The following is a 23,333-nucleotide window of genomic DNA, read 5'->3' as shown; positions in this document are numbered from 1 at the left end:
ATATTGGCTATTTACAATGTATATCCTATTGAATCTTTATGAATCTTCTTCTGCTTTTGTTTTCTAATCAAATTTTCTTCAACATATGTTTATTTCCAGGCTGCTCCAAAGAATAAAAAGGGACGTATTTACGGTGTTGGTTCCATTCAAGTTATCTCATCTGCTTCAACTTATGCTCATCACCTACTTCAGATGATTTTATCGAGCTGAGCAAAGCAATGAAGCGGAGAAGAAACGAAACACCGAGCTTGTTACACGGATCGAGGGGTGCAATCATCTCTTTCGAATTACTGCGCATGAATTCCCAGATCTAGAAACAACAATTACAGCTTAGAGACCTTCAACAGAAAGAGCACTAGACGAAATAAATAGAAACACGAGACTAACGAGAGTTCGAGGTAGCAACGGTCGAAGCTGCAACAGCTCAGTTAACTCCTCAATATGATCTTAGTTAACTCTACCGCATCCACCCACGATTCCTCCAACATCTTCTCCTGTAAAACTTGAACAACATAGCACATACAAATTTGACAAATTCATACCTCCTATATTAGAACTGCTACTTCTCACAAAGATAAAAAAACCCAACAAAAAAACTTGGAAGACAAATAAAAGGTTCACGTGCATCTCACGTGCTTCGTGACAATTTAACAAAACTTTAGAAGTTTGATTTTTTTTCTTTAATATTTGCGTTGTCTTGTTGAATCGCCCGTCACTAAAATCCTCTCCGAGAATCCTCCTCCGATCTGCCACTAACTATGGCGGTAAGCATCGCCGGATCTCCACCGTATTTCATCGGCCATGATTCGAATCCAAGTTTACCTTTCTTCCATTTTCCTGTTTACAGGAATCGTCTGGTACAACGCTAATGGATCTGATCTCGGCGGATCCAACCCCGATTCCTGCACAATCAACTTCTTCGTCCGCCTCTTCCACGGCGTCTCAGCCGTCTCCTGCTTCCGCATCGGCGGCTTCGCATCTGCACCATCCAATGTCGACGAAGACGACTCTAGGAGAAAAGAAATCGAAGAGAGCCACTTTGATGCAGATCCAGAACGATACTATATCTGTTGCTAAAGCTGCACTGAATCCTGTTAAGGCTAATATCATGCCACAAAGGCAGAGACAGAAAAAGAAGGTTCGATCTACTAATTGAATTTTGTGCCAATTGTTATTGTTTGGCACATTTCCCTGTGTCTGAACTCCATAGTCGTTAAGCATAGTGCACTCTGGACCATTAGAGCGAAGATAACTAGTTTGTGGTTATAGATTTGAATTTTTGATAGGAGGAATACTATATACTTATGTGTAGTTGTTCGAAATTATCAGAGGAACAAAATCTACTTATGTCTTGTTCTTCAATGTAGTTAACTCGATTTTATGTTGGAAATGACTTCACAGCCAGTTTCCTATTCGCAACTTGCAAGGAGCATTCATGAATTAGCTGCCACCTTGGATCAGGTTTAAGTTTGTGTTCTTATTCTCTGTCTCTAAACCACTCTTCTTCTGGTGAAAATAGTATCTGAATGTTTCTTCTTTTCTTTTTTCACGAGTGAGCAGAAAAGTTCTCAGAAACAACTTGTGAATCATGTGTTCCCTAAGCTTGCTGTGTACAACTCCGTTGATCCTTCTCTGGCCCCATCTCTACTTATGGTATGTGGCACTGGTTACTGATTTGACGACCAGATATTGTCAGATCAAATACGGTTTCTTGTATTGGTTTTTATAACTTTATAATGGATCATCATAAATGATTTGTTCTATTAGAGTTGTTTTTTTTGTTTACCCATTAATTTATCATGAATCTTCACAAATTTGCATTTTGAAAAAATCTGTCAAAGAGAGGCATTAGGTTTGTAGCATTAATTTTCTCGTGTGATTGATACAGCTTAATCAGCAATGTGAAGATAGGAATGTGCTACGCTATGTCTATTATTACCTAGCTAGAATTTTATCCGATACGGGCATGACTCCAGGGGGTGGTATCCCCACTCCTAACTGGGATGCTCTAGCAGATATTGATGCTGGTGGAGGAGTCACAAGAGCTGATGTTGTTCCTCGGATAGTGAATCAACTTACAACCGAAGCTACAAATTCTGAATTTGAATGTGAGTTTCACCCGCATTTGGCCATTATGGTTTTGGTTTCTGGCTTTAGTTTTTTATTTTATATATTTCTGCCTTAGAAGATGAATGCCATGTTAGTGTCTCATTGTGAAATGTTGTTTTTACTGGAGTCTTGAGGACTGTCTTAACCTGATTTATCTTTATAATGGTATTGCTTGTTAATGTTTCTTAAGAAATATCCCAGTACCTTTGTAATTTTCTTTTGATAGACCCAAATGCTGAGAGCAGTGATGTCAAAAGGTAGTTATGTTAGATGTGGTGTCAGTTTTGGTGTGGATTTAAATAATTTGGGGGTTATGGAAATGAGAACCAACACCTAAGATAGAAATTAAAATTAACAGTTCGACATTATGTGGGGAGAACTTTATTTTCTACTTTGTAGCATTCTCTTGCAACTTCCCATCTGTAATGTGACGGGAGATGAATTTCTAACCTTATCATATGTTGTTCTCCAGTTCATGCTCGACGACTGCAAGCTTTAAAAGCTCTGACATATTCACCGTCAGGCAATTCTGAGCTTTTGTCAAAATTGTATGAGATTGTATTTGGCATTCTTGAAAAGGTTTGTCTTACTGCCAATGCTCTCTGATGTTTAACAAGATGCTTTGTTTATTTTCCATAAGCCCTGGCATAGTTCATTATCTGCACTCAGTGTGATTTAACCTTAGTCCCAGCTTTTTTTTCTTCTATACAAGTATACTATTTCATTCTTATTGCTTTTCATATCAGTGTGGTTTAATTTACGGATTTTTTCGCACTTACATTCAGAGGCACTGATTTATGTTTCATATCGCTTTCAGGTTGGTGATGTTCCGCATAAACGAAAGAAAGGTGTATTTGGGACAAAAGGGGGTGATAAAGAGGTATCTTTCTTAAATCTTAGGTTCCGCCAGGAAAAGACTTAAGGCTTCTATACAAGTCATGTTCCCTGCATTTTATAGTTTTCTGTTTTACAATGCTCTGCATGTTCTTTGCCGTACTGTGGGTATCAATTTCTCAACATTCTTGTCAGTGACTCTATAATGATATGACTTTGCACATCTGGGAACTCTGGCTATTAGCTATCAGCTTTTTTAAGGCCTGAGTTAAATGTCATTTGAATTGATAAAACCATTTCTTAAAACATTACAATTCTATTCTTATATCAGATTATCCATAAGCCAAAGGAAAAACTTTGATAACTTATTAGCTTCTAGATATGTAGGCAGAGGAATAGAATTTCTTCCCCACTTAAGTATACAGCTTCTGGATTGCAGAAGGTCAACACGAAACTTTGTTATTAACTTGAGCGTTCTATCTCCTTTTTGTTAGTCGATTATGCGGAGTAACTTGCAATACGCTGCTATGAGTGCACTGAGAAGACTCCCTCTTGATCCAGGAAATCCACTTTTTCTGCACCGTGCAGCTCAGGGGTAAGACTTTTTTTTTGGTTCTTTCTACTTCCTATTGAAGTATAGAGTATTGGAATTAAGTATAGTGATGTAGTTTTCACAAGAGCAATTGGATTTTGGTCTATTCCTAATTATGCAGTATATTGAACACTTACTCTGGTACACACTCTTATGTTGCAGTGTTTTCTTTGCTGACCCTGTTGCGGTAAGGCATTCACTGGAAATTCTATCTGAGTTAGCCACAAGAGACCCTTATTCAGTAGCAATGACATTAGGTAAATAATTTGTTCTATTCCCCCTTAAATTGTTTTTTTCCATTCTATTTATGTGTGTAGACACATAATTGTTTTTTAATTCAAAACTTGATCTGTGTCTCTTGATCTTTTTGCTGCAGAAAAGCTTGCGTCTCCAGCAGGTATGCTCACCAGGCCATTTATCTCTTGACGTTAAATTTTTTTGTTGGTTATTTCATGTTTTCTTGTGCTAATTATAAAGAAGTCTCTGGAACACGAGTCTTAAATGCATTGTACAAATTGGTCCACTTTTGAGACGTACTCTTGATTCTAATCACAAGCAAACTCTCTTTTATATGACCATTACAATAAGTTTAGAACAAATCTGGGTTAGCTGATATACCTTTCTTCTGTACACCAAATTAGGGGCTTTGCAAGATATCCTACATATGAATGATGTTCTTGCTAGAGTTTCCTTGGCTAGGTTGTGCCACTCGATATCTAGAGCTCGGGCATTAGATGGTAAGTAATATCAAGCTCTTTCTCTTTCTGCTGCCCGTTCTCGCTCTGTTTTTTTATCTGGCTATATGGGAGAGCTTCTTTTGAGCACTTACAAGTTACATGTTTCCTTTCCATCTTCCTACAGAGAGGCCTGATATTAGGTCTCAGTTCAACTCAATTCTCTATCAGCTACTCCTAGATCCAAGCGAACGGGTATGCTATGAGGCGATTTTGTGCATTCTGGGAAAATACGATAACACTGAGAGGCATGAGTTCTATGACTTTGATTTCTCTTAGTTCAATCTTTGTAAGGTATTCAATAACCAAAATGTACTGCATCATTTAGGATGGATGAGCGTGCTGCTGGGTGGTACCGCTTGACCAGAGAGATCCTGAAGCTGCCAGAAGCACCATCCTTGTCCTCCAAGGATAAATCTCATAAAACCAAGCGTCCACAGCCCCTTATTAAGCTTGTAATGAGGAGGTACTCCTAGCTTGGTGGAAGACTGTTTAGAATTGCAGATCTTATGGATTCCCTTTCTTCACTAGATTGTTGCTTTGGATTGTAATGATCGTTATGGTTGTGTTTTCTAATAAAGAATTTCGCAAACTGATCCTGTTCTTTCAGGTTAGAGAGCTCATTTCGCAGTTTCTCAAGACCAGTACTTCATGCAGCAGCAAGGGTTGTGCAAGAGATGGGAAAGAGCAGAGCAGCAGCGTTTGCAATGGGATTACAGGACATTGATGAATCCGTTCATGTAAATGCATTTTCTGATGCTCTAGATGATGCTGAGACCAATGAAAGTTCTCATCCAGAAGGTACATTGTCAATATCCTCTTAATATGAATTACAATTTTTTATATTTTTTTTTGTTAGATGTATGATAGATGCACAAATATATTTCAAATTTCATATGGAGCATCAAATTTCATGCAAGCTTTAGGTCTATAAGAATTTCGTTCAATTTTGTTGTATTATTATACCTTTAAAGGTCACCAACTGCAAATGTGAGTTAAGTCAGTGCATCTATGCTCTGATGGCGCATCATATTATCTGATTATTATATTGTAGCTTGAATCGTTACAAAACAACAAATGTGCGTAAACTCAATGCTCTGACGTCCTTACAAAAATAATATGATGGTTTATCAATCTTCTCTTCAGACCTAAACAAAGGAACGCATTTTTTTGGTCCTATTGCTTTGATTTTCTTTACCGAATTATTTACATATGTAGGGTATCTTTTTATCTTTCGATTTTTAACATGTTCCAAATCACTTTGTATCTACCTTCTTTCCCACTCTTTGGTTACATGTTTACCCTTAATTTTATCAATTGAATATTTTTGCAGGAATACGGAGAACATCATCCATATCCGCAGGGCCTGGTCGCAATGATACAATTGCAAGTTTGCTAGCTGCATTAATGGAGGTAGTTCGGACAACAGTAGCATGTGAGTGCGTGTATGTCCGGGCAATGGTTATCAAAGCATTGATATGGATGCAAAGTCCAGATGAATCATTGGATGAGTTGAAATCAATCATTGCCTCAGAGCTTTCAGATCCTGGTTGGCCCGCAGCTCTAGTTAATGATGTTTTGCTTACTTTGCATGCTCGCTTTAAGGTAAGTATGATTTTATCTTGGCGTTTTGATTTTTCCAATGCATTTGCGAAGTGTTTAAAAGTTAAGCAGCTCTGTTGTTTGTCCACAATCCTATAAGTAGGATGTTTGTAGTAGTTCACTGATATAGGGAATTTCTTTAATTACTTAGATTTTGTAACAAGAGGTATCTGGCAGAAAAATTCTACACCTTGGAACTTGTGAAAAATTTCATCCATTGCGATGACACTGAAGAAAAACTTGAACAAATTTGTCGAAGATTGAATTGTGAACTGTTTTCTTTTGACTAGTTAACTCTTTTTAATTTTTCTTTCACAGGCAACTCCAGATATGGCTGTTATTCTTCTCGAAATTGCCAGAATATTTGCCACCAAAGTTCCAGGGAAAATTGACGCTGATGTCTTACAGCTACTCTGGAAGGTATTCTCTTCTTGCGGTTGTAATTCTAAAGCTATTATAATTTACTTACATCTGTTGTATATTTCTTCCTGTTTCAAATTTTTATTGTGTTTAGGACATTTTGAGATCTTGAAGTTTGCTTGTTTATTTAAATTTGGTAGCTATATATTTGGATAAAAATCGTAATTGTAAGTATATTTGTAAGGCTCAAATTATTGTGGGATAGTTTGCTGAACTTTTGCTACCTCAAATAGTTTATTTGATACAATTTATCATCTGATCAACTTCTAGACATGTCTTGTTGGAGCTGGTCCTGACGGGAAACACACAGCTCTGGAAGCAGTCACAATAGTACTTGATCTACCACCTCCACAACCGGGGTCCATGGCTGGACTGACATCAATTGATAGGGTCTCTGCATCAGATCCTAAGTCAGCTCTGGCGCTGCAGAAATTGGTTCAAGCAGCAGTGAGCATTTCTCATAAGGTTTTACATGAATTGTTAATGCTTTCAACACATTATCTTAGAAGGAATACTGTGGCAGGTATGGTTCCTTGGAGAAAATGCAAACTACGCTGCTTCAGAATACGCATGGGAATCTGCAACTCCACCAGGCACAGCACTTATGATGTTGGATGCAGATAAAATGGTTGCTGCTGCTAGTTCTCGCAATCCTACCCTAGCTGGTGCATTAACTCGCCTCCAGAGGTGTGCGTTTAGTGGAAGCTGGGAGGTATACCACTATATTTTGCTGGTTATATATTTTGATTTGATTTTTATTGTTTTTAACTGGAAAATTTGTGATAGGAATTATTTTTACTGTTTCCTGCCTTAGTGTTTATGTTTTGTGGATACACAGGTCCGAATTGTTGCAATTCAAGCTCTTACTACGATAGCCATTAGATCTGGTGAACCTTTTAGGCTGCAGATATACGAGTTTTTGTACACCTTGGCAGAGGGTGGTGTACAGTCTCAACTTTCTGAAATGCACCTGAGTAATGGTGAAGACCAAGGAGCTAGTGGTACAGGGCTTGGAGTTTTAATAACTCCGATGTTAAAAGTTCTTGATGAAATGTATGTTGGACAAGACGAATTAATCAAGTAAGAAAGATATTATATCTTCTTTTTTTTTTTTCATGTGATGTGTGCGTGTAAACGTCTATATGATATTATGATTGACAAATGACTTTTTTCTTGATAATAAGGGATATACGCCATCACGATAATGCAAACAAAGAATGGAAGGATGAGGAGCTGAAAAAACTCTACGAAAACCATGAGAGACTGCTAGATTTTGTTTCAATGTTTTGCTATATTCCTAGAGCCAAGTATTTACCACTGGGCCCGATAAGGTAGCATTCTGAATTCATTATATCAATTAAAGACAGCCTACCCTCTAATACATAATACTTACTTACGATACTTATATTGCATAGAGAAGATGGGAGGGAATAATAGGAGTACATCGAACCCTTTTTTATATTTTCCAAAAGACTTTCTGCTTTTTTGTTGTATGCTTATCTAGTTTAGCAGAGTTTATTGCGTTGCATGTAATTATCCTTATTCATGAGGACAAGAAAAGATAAATTTTATCCAAGATTCTGAAAAAAATAATAAGAACGATGTTATACCTGTTTTGATGTAGTCAACTATATATAAACAGTTTAATCAAAAGAAGTCCAGAATTTACAGTTCATGTTTGGTGATCTCGCTGACGACCTTTTTTGTGTAAATTGCATGCTTGCTTCCCCGTTTTTCTTCATTTTATTAGGTGCTTTTCTGTCTGTCTATATACAGGTTTCATATGATAATACTTATTTTTTTTCCTCCTAACCTATGAAGCGCAAAGCTCATTGACATATACCGCACAAAGCACAATATCACTGCATCTACCGGGTCCACCGATCCAGCTGTCGTTGCTACTGGAATTTCGGACTTAATTTACGAGTCCACTCAGCCTGCCCCCGCTGTCTCAAACTCCAGTGGTCTGGATGATGATTTGGTGAATGCTTGGGCTGCAAACCTTGGCGATGATGGTCTTCTTGGAAACAATGCCCCAGCAATGAGTAGGGTCAGTTACCTTTTTTATCTGACCTTTTAAGATAACGGATTAGTATGTGTGCAGTTTAGTGCCTGTGTGTACTATTTAGATATTCTTCTTATTGTTAGATGAAAGATATGAGCAGTTGTGTGGATTGCCCATTAGAGTAAAAGTGTAAAACCTTGTTTTCAAAGAAGACATAGTAAACCGTTTCACGTCCCATTTGGTCGGAACTGGTCTGAATGGGGTCAATAATGAATGCTTTGGGACTACACTTGTGATGGAAAGTTTGGGTATTGTCTTTTCTGATTATAAGTCGATAGCAGATCTGCTTACATTTCACATGCTATTAAGGTTTAAGTAGTAGTGGTTAACCATTCATCTGATTATCTGGTTGTGAACTTTTGATCTACCTGTTTATTCGTACATAATTACATTATAGATGCTACCAATTCTTTTATGTCTCGAAATGAAACTCAGACCTATATAATGTTTGTCAGGTCAATGAATTCCTTTCTGGAGTCGGAACAGATGCACCAGATGTTGAGGAGGAGAATGTCTTCTCTAGACCTTCAGTTGGCTATGATGACATGTGGGCTAAGACTCTTTTAGAAACTTCAGAATTGGAGGTATACTATTAGCTTAATCTATCTTCAGGGCTTTCATCAAAATGACTTAATTCTAAGGATGCTAAAAATGACTGTCGTTGTATTTGCAGGAAGAAGATGCGAGATCAGGTTCATCGTCTCCAGATTCTACTGGATCAGTGGAAAGCTCTATATCCTCTCACTTTGGTGGAATGAACTACCCATCATTATTCAGTTCAAAGCCTTCCTCACAAGCAACGGTAGGGCACACACAAATTTAGTTAATAAAAACTTATGAATTATTCGTGCCAACTAATTTTAACTATATGAATGTGGTAACTCAAATAGGCAAAATCGGGTGGAAGCAAATACCAGTCCACATATGAAGGCTATGGTTCCCCGGTAAGCTGATATTCTTTTGTGTGTTTGTATATGCTGTGAAATGGGCTGATTCTCTGTTAGAATGGTCATTTCTTATTCTTCTTTCTCCTCTCTCTCTCAGATTAGAGAAGAGCCTCCTCCGCCTTATTCATATTCTGAGCCACAAAGTCGTGAATCGTTTGAGAACCCTGTAGCAGGGTCTGGTTCTCGAAGTTATGAATCAGATGATGAAGAACCTAGGAAATCTACTGGTACAAGATTTGGAACAGCGCTCTATGACTTCACTGCAGGAGGAGATGATGAGGTAAGCTTGCTTTTGTCGTTTTCCTTTGGTATGTTCTGGAAAACACCAGTTAAATGATTCAGAAATATGTGGTTCAAATATTATCCATTCGTTATTTACCTACACGGTTATCTTGTTCCTGGAAAGATGTGTTATGATGCAAGTTTTAAAACACCTATCGGTATGTTGCAGCTAAACTTGACGGCAGAAGAGGAATTGGAGATAGAGTATGAAGTAGATGGCTGGTTTTATGTAAGTAGTACTTGGATTAGAGAGACAACACTTAAATCTAGTGAGGAGCACAGCTTTTTAAAACCTTAGCCTAACCGGGATCAACTTATAAACTATGACAGGTAAAGAAGAAGCGGCCTGGAAGAGATGGGAAGATGGCGGGACTAGTTCCCGTTCTTTACGTCAATCAATCTTGAATTGGATTTTTTTTTGGGAACGGCTTTAGACGTAGAAGCCAACACTATGGACATCTTAAGAGGACTGCTTAGATGCCGAGACATTATGATCCATGATTTCCTTGAAGAAATAGTGTAAAATCAGTGTACATGAAGGAATGTATTTGTTGGGGTTTGATATGTATGTGTATGTCTTTTGACATTTATTCCTCCCATGCTTTTGATGGTTGGTCAACTAAGTTTTTACTAAAAAGGAACATTACTTAAGTTTTAATTGTTGTTACACTTGAATTCATTATATTATATCTACTTCTGTTAAGATTGTGTGAGATTAAATTTATATACGTTCACATTGTTCAATGCAATCTCGAGTTGGTTAGATCTAACTTTGTTTTCGCACAATAGACTTTAATTTAATTCTGATCGGACAAATACTTGTGAATGTTACAAACTTCAGAAACAGAACATCTTATGGTTTCAATCCCAAAAGCTCTAATAAAGCAGAACAAAACTCAGAGTTGAGTGTACTTTTTTGTTCAGGTTTGGATAATACAAAAATTACATAGACATGGACATTATCTGTTGAGCAATGCCCGGTTCTTGCTGCAACAGCTCCCTCAAGTTGTTCTCCACCTCTGCTGTCTGCTTCTCCAAGTATTCCTTCGATGTCTGACAATCATCCCGCAAACATGTTATAAAACCGGCGTTTCAATGATCTCTTAATAACCCAATCAGATCTTCGAAAGAGGGAATGATGTACCTGTAGAGAAGCAACAGCAGCCTCACTGTCCTTGAGTTTTTGCTCTTGTTCACCCTCCAGCACTGTCTTGGGCTCTAGAACAAACCTGTTCACCATATATATGAAGCAAAACAATAATCAGCCTTCAAAATTCTCACAAGGCCCTAGTTGGACGGACTATTAACCACTCACGTTCTTCCTGAAAACAAGAATAAACCACAAGTTAGACATGATAAACCCAAAAGCTACTATCCTTGTATCACCAAAGAACGGAATCACTTGCCTATTGACTTGTAGGTGTTTGTATCCTCAGGCAATGGCCTCAGCTCCTCCAAGGTTAAGAAAGCTCGCTTTCTATCTCCCTCTTTGTTGCGCATCTGATTCTGCACCTATAAAACCCATACGTATTCACATATATGTCACTTAATCACCACATGACAATGACCTAGGACAGCCAATAACAGTAATGTCTATAATTTTTGCCATCTCCAGTGGCATCTTGTTTTACGAATACATAGAGCTAAGCTTCTCCACACCATTGTCGAAATACTGAACCATTTTTCACTGAATCATATTCATATCGCCAGTTATAACAAGCTATTTAGCATTGAAAATGTGGTATATATCCAAAGAAGTGATTCCAAACTCAAACATAGTTCAAGAACTAACAAAATAGAAGCAACCACTTTTACAATGTGTCACGTTTGATTCTAAAACTTGATAAATAATCAAATAGGAAGGCGATAATACAAAGAAAGGGAGGATTTTACCTGTTTAAGCTTCCCAGTGAGTTCAATCATACTTGCTTGAATCTCCATAAAAGCCTGTAACTTTACACATTAGAATTCCAACGTCTTTATCGGGAACTAAGAAGATTGCATTTTATGCAAGGAATTGAGCGGATTTAACAAAGAGGAACTTACAGCTCTGGTTGCTTCGTCCGCCATGTCTGCAGATCTTGATCTTCCCAACTCCGACGTGCTAGAGAAGGGTCTTTCGTTTTAGGGTGAAAAAAAAGTTACAACTTTCCGGGTCGGGTTGCAGACGGGTTAGCCCGGTTTGTCAAGGCTTTATTGGGTCAAATCGGCCCATTTGTTAATTTTCACTTATAAATTTATAATTAACCATGATTTTTGTAAATAAAAAGTCAGTGTTTGAAAGTTGCAGCTAGGCCTGGGCGTCCGGTTTTTTCGGGTTTTTCGGTTCGGTTTATTCGGTTTCTCGGGTTGTTCGGCGATTTAAAAACCCTCCGAACTACCCGATTAAAACTTCGGTTCGGTCGGTTCGGTTATCGGTTATTTCGGTTCGGTTATTAAGTTTGAAATCTATTCCGAAATTAAACCGATTAAATTCTATTTCGGTTAATTTAAACCGAACTAGACCATTTGACCCATGCAAAACAACCTGACACTTGTTACAAACCAGTTTGACACCAAATGTCACAACAAAAATCATTACAAACCAGTTTAAAGTCTAGGCAATAAAAGTCCACATTAAAAGTCTGAATCAACAAAACAGAAACTTCCACGTTAAAAGTCTGATTCAAAGATGGAAGCAAAATAGAGCATAAAGAAAGACACTTATAGGAGTCATTGGCTCATTGATGCAGCTAGTTCCATGAATTGTTGCTACTGCATTCACAAATGACAAACAAAACAATCATAAGTCATAGCATTTAGAAAACATTCAAATGAGCCAATAATATTACCTTTCCATCCATGTCAAGATCGGTTGATAACGGAGGCTGAGAAGAAGTAGGCTGAGAAGAAGCAAGATTGTTCCTTGAATCTATACAAAAAAACATCAATTGTTAGTTTGCAATACATTACAAGTAGTCAAGTAGTAATAACAAATAAGAAGGATACTTTGATACTTACCAAGCGTCTCGAAAAACACAACTTCTTCTAACATTTGCACTAAGTTTTCAACTTGTGCTTGAGATTTAAATTTACACCGCAGCCATTGTTGTGTACACAGCAGCACCTCTATCATGTAAGGCGTTAAAGAACTCCTATAAGGATCTAAGATTCTGCCAGTAGTACTAAAGGCAGATTCTGAGGCAACTGATGAGACTTGTAGTGCTAAGACATCTTTAGCAACTTCTGATAATATTGGGAATTTGGAGCTATTACACTTCCACCAATGCAGAACGTCATAAGGTAACCCCAAAGGATTAGCCACTTTCAACTCTGGTTTTTCTGCCAAATATATATCTAGCTCACTAAAACCTTCTACATTGCTCCTTTCCCTAACCTGCTTATGGAAAATTACATCAGCTCCCTCATACATCACATCATCTTCATCATCTGACAAATCACACGTAGTACTTTGCTGCTCAGAATCTCGAGGACCACTTTGATTTCCACCTCCATCGGTAACATTTGGTTTGCTTAATCGGATGCTATACTCCGCATATAAATCTTTCATTACATTTGTAACAGAAGCATGTAACTGCCTAGTCTCTATAGTGTTCTTACCATACAACTGTTCAAAGCACAAGTCAGCAAATTGCATCTTGTTTCTTGGATCAAATACAGAACCAATGATCATAAGCTCATTCATATTCAGCAACCCATCCCAATATTTCTCAAACTTATCCCTCATCAGAAATGCTTGATCTCTAACCTCTTTAGTCCTATGACCACACTTACCGATCAAATTCTTCTCTATATTCACAATCTCATTGTAACATAGTGTAGAAACTACTGATGTTGAAGCTGAAAATACCAAAGTACTCTTGTAAAAGATCTTTAGAAATTTCACTAACCTCTCTACTTCATCCCATTGAGTGGAGGTTGGTGGTCCGATTCTCTTTGTCTTAGTCTTCTCTTCTTCTTCCTCAAAGTACTCACAATACAGCTTATCCTCAGCAGACATCTTCTCAAAGGTTGGCCTTAACTTAATGGCAGAAGTCAACATAAGATAAGTTGAATTCCACCTTGTAACAACATCTAGAGGCAAGCTTCCTCTAGCTATCTTTCCTGTCTCACACCGCAGAACAAAAGACTTCAACCTCTGGAAGTTACTGCACACATACTTCACTGCATTCCTAATAGCCACAATGCTAGTCTTGGCCTTTTTAAGACCATCCCCCACAATAAGGTTCAAGATGTGAGCACAACATCTCATGTGCATTAAATCACCATCTTGAACTAAAGCTTCTGGTCCTCTCAGCCTCAATGCTTCTGTAAATACCCTAAGAGCCTTGTCATTACCCTTTGCATTATCAACAGTCACAGTGAATACCTTCTCAATTCCCCACTCATCTATGCAGTCAAGAAGCTGTCCAGCTATTGTGTCTCCTTTGTGGTCCTTGATCACCTTAAAGCTGAGATATCTTTTCTGCATGCGCCAATTGGCATCAATCCAATGACCAGTCACGACCATGTAGTTGTAGGATGTTGTAGGAGACACCCATATGTCTGTGGTCAGTGAAACTCTCTTCTTCTCTACACTAAACAGATGCTTAAGTGCAGCCTTCTCTTGCAAATACATGGCAGCAATATCTCGTGTGCATGTTCTTCTTGAAAATGTATTGTACATAGGCAACATTAAGCCACAGAAATCCTTCCACCCCTCTGATTCAACAAAAGAGAAAGGCAGCTCATTGACTACCACCAATGTATTGACTGCTCTCCTAAACAAAAGAGGATCATACCTAACCACTTTCATATTGCCACCATCAACACCACTTAACTTCTGTTGTTTATCCCTTTCATCATATTCCTTGAATGACTTGCACCTCTCTATATGACTAATCATCGGACTAGTGCCTACCAATTTCGTATCACATCCTATTTCAGCTCTACAATACTTACAGATGCTATGTAAGTCATCACCTTCTTTGAGGACAAAATGTTGCCAGACTGGTGCCCTTTTAGCATATTTCTTCTTCGGTTTTGGTGGCATAGCAGTTGACGAAGATGACCTTTTTCTAGTCTTAACAGATTCCGGAACAGATTCTGGTTCAACGTCGATGTCAATCTCATCTTCAGAAGCCATCTACAAAATAGACATATAAAACATGCATCAAAAACAGACAACAATAGATAAACGACATGCATCAAATCGAAATTTAGGGTTTTTATGAATTAGTAAATTAGGGTTTTCAGATACAAACACCAACTCAAAATTCAAACCCCCAAATCAAAAACAGAGAACAATATACAAGCTAAATGAACCCCAAATCGAAAATAAAAATTACGGTTTTGAAAAATTAGGGTTTTGAAGAATCAAATATGAAACCCACAAAACAAAAATCAAACCCCCCAATACAGATAAAATAAACCCCCAACTCGTAAGAGAGAAGAACTTACTGATTCGAGATCTCTTCGGATCGAGAGGAAGTCAAGACTGACAAATTTCGACGAGAATTTACGGATGATTTTGATAGATCCTTGAGATGAATGACAAATCGAAGAAGAAATTGACGAGGTTAAGATGAGATGAAGGAGTTCCTTGGGTTCGAGAGACAGAGAGAGATAAGTCGTGAATGAAAACGAAGGAGGCTCGTGTTTTAGGGTTTGTGACAAATGCTAGTCTTATATACTACGGTTTTTAATAAACCGTTCGGTTATCGTTTGCCGAACCGAACCGAACCGATACCCGAAATAAATTTAGAAATCCGCCGATCGGTTCTTGTCTCTCTGCCGAATTGAAACCGATAACCGAATTTCTCGGTTCGGTCGGTTCGGTTTAATCGGTTCGAACCGTTAGCCCAGGCCTAGTTGCAGCAAACAATTTCAACCCAATAACACAATCTAATTACCGTGTTGTGTTTTGGATTGTACCATGATTTTTTTAATTTAACTTTAAGTAAGTAATTAACATAATTTTGTAATGTTTTTTTTTTTGCTAAAAGTAAAAGTCATTGTTTGTTTGCAACGCAACCAATTCAACATAAAGTCATTGCTTAACAACACCAAATCTGGCCGGGCTTTCCTGAGGAGTATCTAATAACCCACGGAGTGGTAGACTGAAGACCAACAACATTATTGGATTTTAGATTGTTTGTAGACAAACATCTGAACCTTGGTTATCGTATCAGGTCATAGCAGATATTTAAATGACTATTTTTTTGTATCAAATAAAACTTCTATATCCACCTTTGTCCACTTTTTTCAGTGGTAAAAATTGAATTTATGTATGTTTTGGAGAATTAGTCTGAGTACCGGTCTAGAATTCTCCCCACTGACCAAAGATTTTTTTTTTTTCGTATATGTTCATAAAAATATTGATCTTATTTATATATTAGTCGGATACGAGTAATCCAAAATTCCAAATACGGAAAAATCATTATTCGATAACACTAGCCAAGCAACATCACATTCTTGCAAATATATAACTTTAGGACATTGACTCTAAAATAAATCCAGTAACTGTATCACATTTCACACATTATATCTGCTCAGATTTTATTAATTTTGTTCAAGGGACCAAGAAAATGAAATCGTCCTCGGGTCCATGCATTAAAGCAAGGATAAACCGCGTTGACCAAGCTTTTGTGTTATTAAACTCGGAATTCCACCCATCGCTTTAGTTGTTTTTTACTCAAGTCAATTCTTTGTTTTTTAGCCAAACTCAAAATATCAAAAAAGAATTGTGGTAGAATATTGGACGCTTGGAAAATTATTATTATGAATCTAACATCTTGTTGTAAACTGTGTCTTTCATTAATAGTATAAGGGATATATATACAAGGATAATAGTAGGATATAGAGAATAAGGTAAAACCCTAATGGGTCATGGGCCGGTTATGGAGTCCATCCATATGGTTTATAACACTCCCCCTTGGAAGACATAACCGTGCCCGATACTAAACCGGGATCTCTATAATGCGTTGGGGAATGTTGCCTCATTAAAACCTTACCAGGAAAACCCAGTGGGACAAAACCATGGTGAAGGAAAAAGAGTACAACACGCATTACTCCCCCTGATATGAGCATCACTGTAGATCCTTAAGTCCGCGCATCCCGATCTGATGAATGAGCTTCCGGAACATTGAAGTCGGCAATGATTTGGTGAATAGGTCGGCTGAATTCTCACTTGACCGGATCTGTTGAACTTTGACCTGACCGTCCTTCTGTAATTCATGAGTGAAGAAGAGCTTTGGAAAAATGTGCTTCGTCCGGTCTCTCTTAGTGTAGCCATCCTTGAGTTGAGCAATACATGCTGCGTTGTCTTCAAATATGATGGTCTTTGATGTAGTAGTAGTTGCGCCTTAAGGAAGGCTGCCTACGTACCCCTGGAAGGGATCAAGCCACACGTAGTTCCTATTCATTGACCATGCCATAATCTGATCTTATGAATAACCTGCATCAGCAAATCAAACTAAACCAAAGCAAACTGGAACTTCCTTGGTTAGATCAGTATAGAATATACCTAAGTAAACAACGCAGGAAGAATAAAATTTAAAATTTAACCAAACCTTCCTTTAAACCTTTCTAGTGCCTTTGGGTTGATCATGAACTAAATTTAGACAGGAGACTCACGGCAAAACAAATGTTTGGTCTAGTGTGTCTATGGCACTAAGGTATGGCATTTTCGGACTGAATGGATCACTATCCAATCTGAGGCTTCTCACCACCATTGGGCCTGGTCAATGGGCGGGCCTGGTCCTTATTAAATCTCCTTGAGTACTCTTTCAGTGTATGCCATTTGATGCACAAGGATTCCATTATTCACGTACTCAGGTTGTAATCCCAAACAGAACTTAATTATTGCCTAGGTCTTTCATTTCAGATTCTTTATTTAGATATACTCAACTGTTTGGTCGATTACCCAGAGGTTTAAATCATTCATATACACTGCTATGATTACAAATCCTTTGTTTGCAAACCTCTTGATAAAAATACATGGACTGATCGGATCGTTTTTATAGCCTTCTCTGATGAGATATTCGCTTAACCGGTTATACCACATACGTCCGCTTTGTTTCAGTCCATATAAGGATTTGTCCAGCCTTATGCAGTGTTGTTCTCGAGAATCTTTCTTATCTTTGAGCTCAATACCCTCTGGTAATCTCATATATTATCCAGTGGACATATATAAATATGCAGGCATTACATCCATTAGCCGCAAATCTTTCTCTTTTATATAGCCAGACTTAGCAAAGATTTAAATGTCTTAGCATCCACCACATGGGAGTATATCTCCTCTATTTCTGGTCTTTGTGTGAATCCTTGTGCGACAAGCCGTGTCTGATATATCACGCTTTCACTATGTTTATTTCACATAATCACAAAGACTCATTTGTCCCACTGGCTTTACATTGAATGGTGTCCTTCGTATTGGACCAAACACATTCTTCTTCTTAATGATTATTAGCTCCACGTTTTATGGTCTTGTACCATTTTAATCAATCAGGTCTTTGAGTGCACTCTAGTATAGACGTGGGCTCCTGATCCTCATTCATTTCAGTTGCTACCTTATGCGCAAATATGTTATCATTGATGTCGACATCTTTTCGGTTCTATTGTATTCTAGACATGATATAGTTTATAGAGATCTCTTTACACCTTCAGGACCTTGAAGTTTGGCATCCCAAACCTCATTGATTGGTACCTTAGGGTTATGTCTATTAGCCGGCCATGTCTATGGTTTCTTGAACCTTCTCGGTTTCCCTTGCACCTTTCTTTGATTTCCGAGGGTTCTTGTCTTTGGAACCTTTTGGGTCTACCACGTTTCTTACGTGTTGTAGCCTCTGTAGCAACTTGATTATGTTCCTTGTGAACATCAATATGTACTGGTGCATTACAAGCTGGTATGTACGATTTTGTTACTCTCTTTGGGTCATTATAGGAATCTTGGCAAATGTTTTAGCTAGCTTTTGCAGATATATAGTCTTTTGGATCTCTGATGGAGTCCGAGGATCTTGCCATGTGAAGGATGTTTGATTCCATGTAAGTTCTTTGACCAGCTTGTTAGTCTCTCCACCTAGTGTTGGGAAAACGGATTCATTGAGATGACAATCCTTGTATCTGGCCTTTGGCTCGAGATACTTAATGATGGTGGGAGAATCATTTTTAACGTATATTCTCATCCCCTTTTGAGGTCCCATTATTTGCTCTCTGTGGTGGTGCTATGGGTAAATAGGTGACACACCCAAATGTCTTTAGATGGGACATATCTGGCTCCTGACCTGTGAGTAGTTGGGATGGTGAATATCTATGCTCACTAGAATGGCCTGATGCGTATATGCTCTTGTTGCATGTAATATTGCGTGTCCCCAAGCAGCTACTGTGAGTTCAAGTATGGACATGTGCCACGGGGTATACTACTCTCCCCCTCATGGACATACTGTAGCCATAAAACGCTTGGGACATAATTTACCAGCATTATCTAGACATATAGTCTTAAGTATGTGGGCTCACAGACTTATGATCTGGGCCAGCAATCTAGGAAACACCAAGTTTCTAGTCGCTTTGACTGGTGATGGCCTTAGTATGAGTTTCCCTTGTGTACATGCTACACACGTGAGGTCCTTAAGAGGTGTGCCCTTTTGATTTTAATATCAGCTTTACGCATCATGTTAGAACCAGGCTGACCAGGCCGGTCATGCCATTAGTGAATTTCTTAGTAAACACTTTTGTTTACTGTATTAGCCTTTATCATATTGACCTTGAAATAGTAAAATTCTATGACGCGGGTATAGTCTCTAAGACTTTCTCATGGTCTTGGGTGCTCTTAGTAATATATGGGAATCCTTTGTTCCCTTCACCCTTAGTTTCAATGTGGAAACCATTCAAACACATTTCTTTGAAACTCAACAAGCCCCTTTGGGCTGGGTGAATATGAAGCATCTGAGGATGTGTGCCCTTGGGAATATGGGCCTGCCATGGGCCTGCCCTTAGCCTTCACTAAATTTAGCTATACCCGCAATTTGGCTAATGAACCATGTCTTTAGATATTTTTCGTTTATTAAATTCTCATAGTCATCTATCTCATGGTCGAAATCTTCTTCACCATCGTGATGAACTAAATGAGCTTCTAGATTCTTTTCAAACTCTCTTGATAGAGATCAACGAGATGCTTAGTTGTCCTGCACGTCTTAGTCCAATGGTTTCCCCATTCCTCATCAGTGGCAAACAAGTTTATTTGAGTCTTGTGGTTTGGGTATACCGTGGCCTCTACCTCGATTACGACCAAAGTCGGGTTGGCGGCCTTAACCATATGAATGGTTTCCTTGATCATATAAATTATAATTGCCACTTCTACCATGTTCATTCCATTTACCATGACTGTGGCCATGATACTTATCTCTTTGGACGTGGTTAGACTCTTTAGTCTCTTTAGGCTCTTTAGGCTCTTCAGTCCAATGGGCTTCTAATGATGGGGTAGGACCAGGAGGTCTCATTTCACTATTTATAACTCATTGTTTTGCTCAGCAAGTAGCAAAACAAGAGTTTAGACTCGCATATGTGGTAAAAACCTTTTTCACGATATTGTTGCTGAGGCAATATATTGTTTGTGTGAAAGGTCGAGAATGCTTTCTCTAGCAAGTCATTCTCAGTAACTTCTTCACTACGGAATCTCAGTATTGACACTATTTTAAATAGTGCTGAGTTATACTCATTCATGGATTTGAATTCCTGGAATCTGAGATTCTTCCGATCGAATCGGGCTTTTGGCTAATAGCACCGTTCTTTGGTGGTTATATTGATTTTTTTTTTCAACTCTGTCCTGAGGTCCAGAGGATTCTTAATAGTGAGGTACTGATTTTGAGACTCTCATTGAGGTGATGGCGTATGTTAGTAATCGCCTTATATCTTTCTCTTCTGGTGACATTGTTTCCTTCCACAATAGATTCACCAAGCCCTTTTTTCTTTAGGACAATCTCAGTGTCCAAAGCCCATTGTAAATAATTGTCACTAGAGGCATTGAGTGCCGTGTATTCATAATAGTTGATTTCTGACATCTATAATATATAGAGTTAAATGAGAACTCATGTAATCGGTTAGATCAAGTCATGCGGTATTTAAGACCGAGCCATGCTTGTCTTCAGCAAGTGTTTTCTAAACAATCATGTTATATATATATGGATGAAATCAACCCTAGAAAATTGATCTAGTATGCAACGAAAAACAACCAAACAATCGGATCATACTAGATTAGGATATTAGGATTTCGCGGTTAAGTTTTAGAGTTTTAGCATCCGCGATTTATAGTACTAGGGTTTTTGCTAGGATTTCAGTTTTATGTATGGAACTTTCTATTTATGGAGATTTTCTATTTATGGAGATTTTCTATTTATGGAAACTTTCTATTTCTGGAAACTTTCCTTATATGGAACTTTCTATTTATGGAAATTTTCTATTTCTGGAAACTTTCCATTTATGGGAAACTTGATCTTAAACCGGTTTACTTTCGGTTTAACCTAGGGTTTATATTAAAACATTCAATCTATCATGCCATTAAACATCTTTCCATTCACTAACTTCTCAATTAATTCTCCAAACAAAAATCATAAATCAAATCACATGTGCCAATTTTCATGCAAATTTTATCTTATCAAACGAGATCATATGATATATATATATATATATATAAATTATTTCAATTAAATCAAACTTTATTTGATCATGTATCAATATTAAGTATGATGAATAAATAGTACTTATCTTTTAATCGGAGAGATCCTCTTAATACGTATGAAATGGAGCAGATGTGAACGGATGATAATTATTTGCTTAGTCTTCTTTATACTCCTTCGTTTCCAAAAATTAATAAATAAGAAACGTTTATTAAATACAAGATCAACCAAACTGTAATGCTCATAGAATTATCATGAATCAAACAAACGACAATGCTCAAAGATCTCAATCATATAAGTCAATTAAATACTGGATCGAATCTTAGTAATTAAAACGAGAGTAAGTATGAGTAGTCGGTTAATAATTGATGCAATGATTTCCCCATGGCACAGTAAGATTAAAAGTATAAAATATATGTGTGGTAAGGAGAACCAACAAATTTTGAAAATATAAGAACCAAACCAACGAAGACCAAACATGATTATTAATTAATTCGATACGACCAGACGTACGAGTGTGTGCCTCAATACAACATTAAGCAATAAAGCACTAAATCATGCTATCGGTTTGAGTGTATCAATTAAACAATAAAACCTGACAGTATTAACCAAGCAAACTGAATCAAATAATAAAGCATGATCACGTCGACTACTAATATGCTTTGTACTTGTGAAACTCTAATTAATAGAATATTAGTCAAGCAATAGGCTAAGAAATAACAAACCACAGCATGACAATATTGACCAGACAAGTGGAATCAAACAATAAAATATATCATGAAGTGTTTCATAAAGCAATTAATCACGACGATGATGCGAACGTGCATATGATGATCCGATTATGAAGCACAATTATATTAATTATTCAGATCGATAATTCTATAATATCAATGGTAGTTATACCATATGATATACAAGATCGCTAGTTATAGAATATAAATAGATATGCTAATTCTTAAGCCGACAAATATAAAACGTATAAAGTAAGTACTACGGCATGAAAACTTATCTCGAATACGGTGGTTTTCTTTCGATGGGACAAGTGAAGCGGAAGGTCGGAGATATCGTCAAACAAAATAAAGGCGGAATCGATTTAGGAACTCATGGCTTAGACTTAGATTTTTGTTTGCTAGGTCGGCTAGGGTTTGATCTGATTTTCTTTTGGCTCAAGCGGTTATGGTTTCGTGTTTGCTTAGTTGGCTAGAGTTTATTCAGTTAAGCAGAACTCGTGCTGATAACGTGTTGTAAACTGTGTCTTTCATTAATAGTATAAGGGATATATATACAAGGATAATAGCAGGATACAGAGAATAAGATAAAACCCTAATAGGCCATGGGCCGGTTATGGAGTCCATCCATATGGTTTATAACACAACTAAAATTTTTTTTAAAAAAATTACTATTTTAAGAGGGTAATTATACATAGTCACTTTTCCAAAAGAAAAAAATTACGAAGATGCCATGAGATATAGTGAAGCACATAACCACATATTTACACTAAATTAATATATCAATACTTATACAAAATATTGAATTTACATGGTAATATACACGAACTCTAATAATGAGAAATATTATAAAATCAATACAATAAAAATAATAGGGATCTCTCCTACGTTGACACATCAACTTTTTCAGCTGTTCTAAGAGTGACACCTAATTAAAATCAACATCCAATGAAAACATTTTATTAATACAACTCAGCTATTCTCTGCCAATTATAATACTCCTTTGTTCCACGTCATTCTTTTATTTCTTAAAGCTTATTTCATGGGCTTATAGTTTAAAATGAATGGACTTATTATTATTTAGATGTTATTGAAATATTGGGCTAATTCTCCTTTTCATAAATAATAAAAACTTTTTTAGAATATTAGAAAAAAAAATAGATATCGATAACTGAAGGCAATCGTTGTGGTCATGAAAACTATATGAAAAAAACTTGTTGTTGTTTGTTGGCTACCAGTAATTATAGCTTTTTTTTTACCTTGGATTTATTTGATTCTTCAGCAATGTCGTTTTTTTACACAAAAAAATTAAATCAAATATAGTGCTTAATAAATTTGCGTTTTCAAATTATTTAAAAATTTTTTT

General features: G+C 37.2%; 2 protein-coding genes across 2 annotated transcripts; one reads left to right on the top strand and one right to left on the bottom strand.

Moving 5' to 3' along the window:
* The first annotated feature begins 656 nt into the window (after positions 1-656).
* On the top strand, positions 657-10,288 carry LOC9319829. Its single transcript, XM_021033889.1, has 27 exons — positions 657-764; positions 848-1,138; positions 1,402-1,461; positions 1,561-1,653; positions 1,889-2,108; positions 2,582-2,688; positions 2,927-2,989; positions 3,438-3,538; positions 3,698-3,792; positions 3,912-3,932; positions 4,177-4,272; positions 4,397-4,517; positions 4,598-4,735; positions 4,880-5,070; positions 5,603-5,874; positions 6,190-6,291; positions 6,562-6,738; positions 6,815-7,003; positions 7,130-7,371; positions 7,476-7,622; positions 8,113-8,341; positions 8,812-8,940; positions 9,030-9,158; positions 9,247-9,300; positions 9,401-9,583; positions 9,755-9,814; positions 9,916-10,288. Exons 1-27 carry the CDS (start codon positions 759-761, stop codon positions 9,988-9,990), a joined length of 3,591 nt encoding a protein of 1,196 aa, XP_020889548.1. The 5' UTR covers positions 657-758; the 3' UTR covers positions 9,991-10,288.
* Positions 10,289-10,376: 88 nt separating this feature from the next.
* Positions 10,377-11,771, bottom strand: LOC9319828 (probable prefoldin subunit 1). Its single transcript, XM_002883715.2, has 6 exons — positions 11,632-11,771; positions 11,479-11,532; positions 10,992-11,097; positions 10,901-10,907; positions 10,730-10,814; positions 10,377-10,638 (listed from the first exon to the last, which is right to left on the bottom strand). Exons 1-6 carry the CDS (start codon positions 11,653-11,655, stop codon positions 10,528-10,530), a joined length of 387 nt encoding a protein of 128 aa, XP_002883761.1. The 5' UTR covers positions 11,656-11,771; the 3' UTR covers positions 10,377-10,527.
* Between the last annotated feature and the right edge of the window lie 11,562 nt (positions 11,772-23,333).

This window comes from Arabidopsis lyrata (genome assembly GCF_000004255.2).
Source record: "Arabidopsis lyrata subsp. lyrata unplaced genomic scaffold ARALYscaffold_3, whole genome shotgun sequence".
Lineage (NCBI taxonomy): Eukaryota > Viridiplantae > Streptophyta > Magnoliopsida > Brassicales > Brassicaceae > Arabidopsis > Arabidopsis lyrata.
The sequence above is the reverse complement of the archived record's forward strand: the minus strand, read 5'-3'. Positions and strand labels throughout refer to the sequence as shown.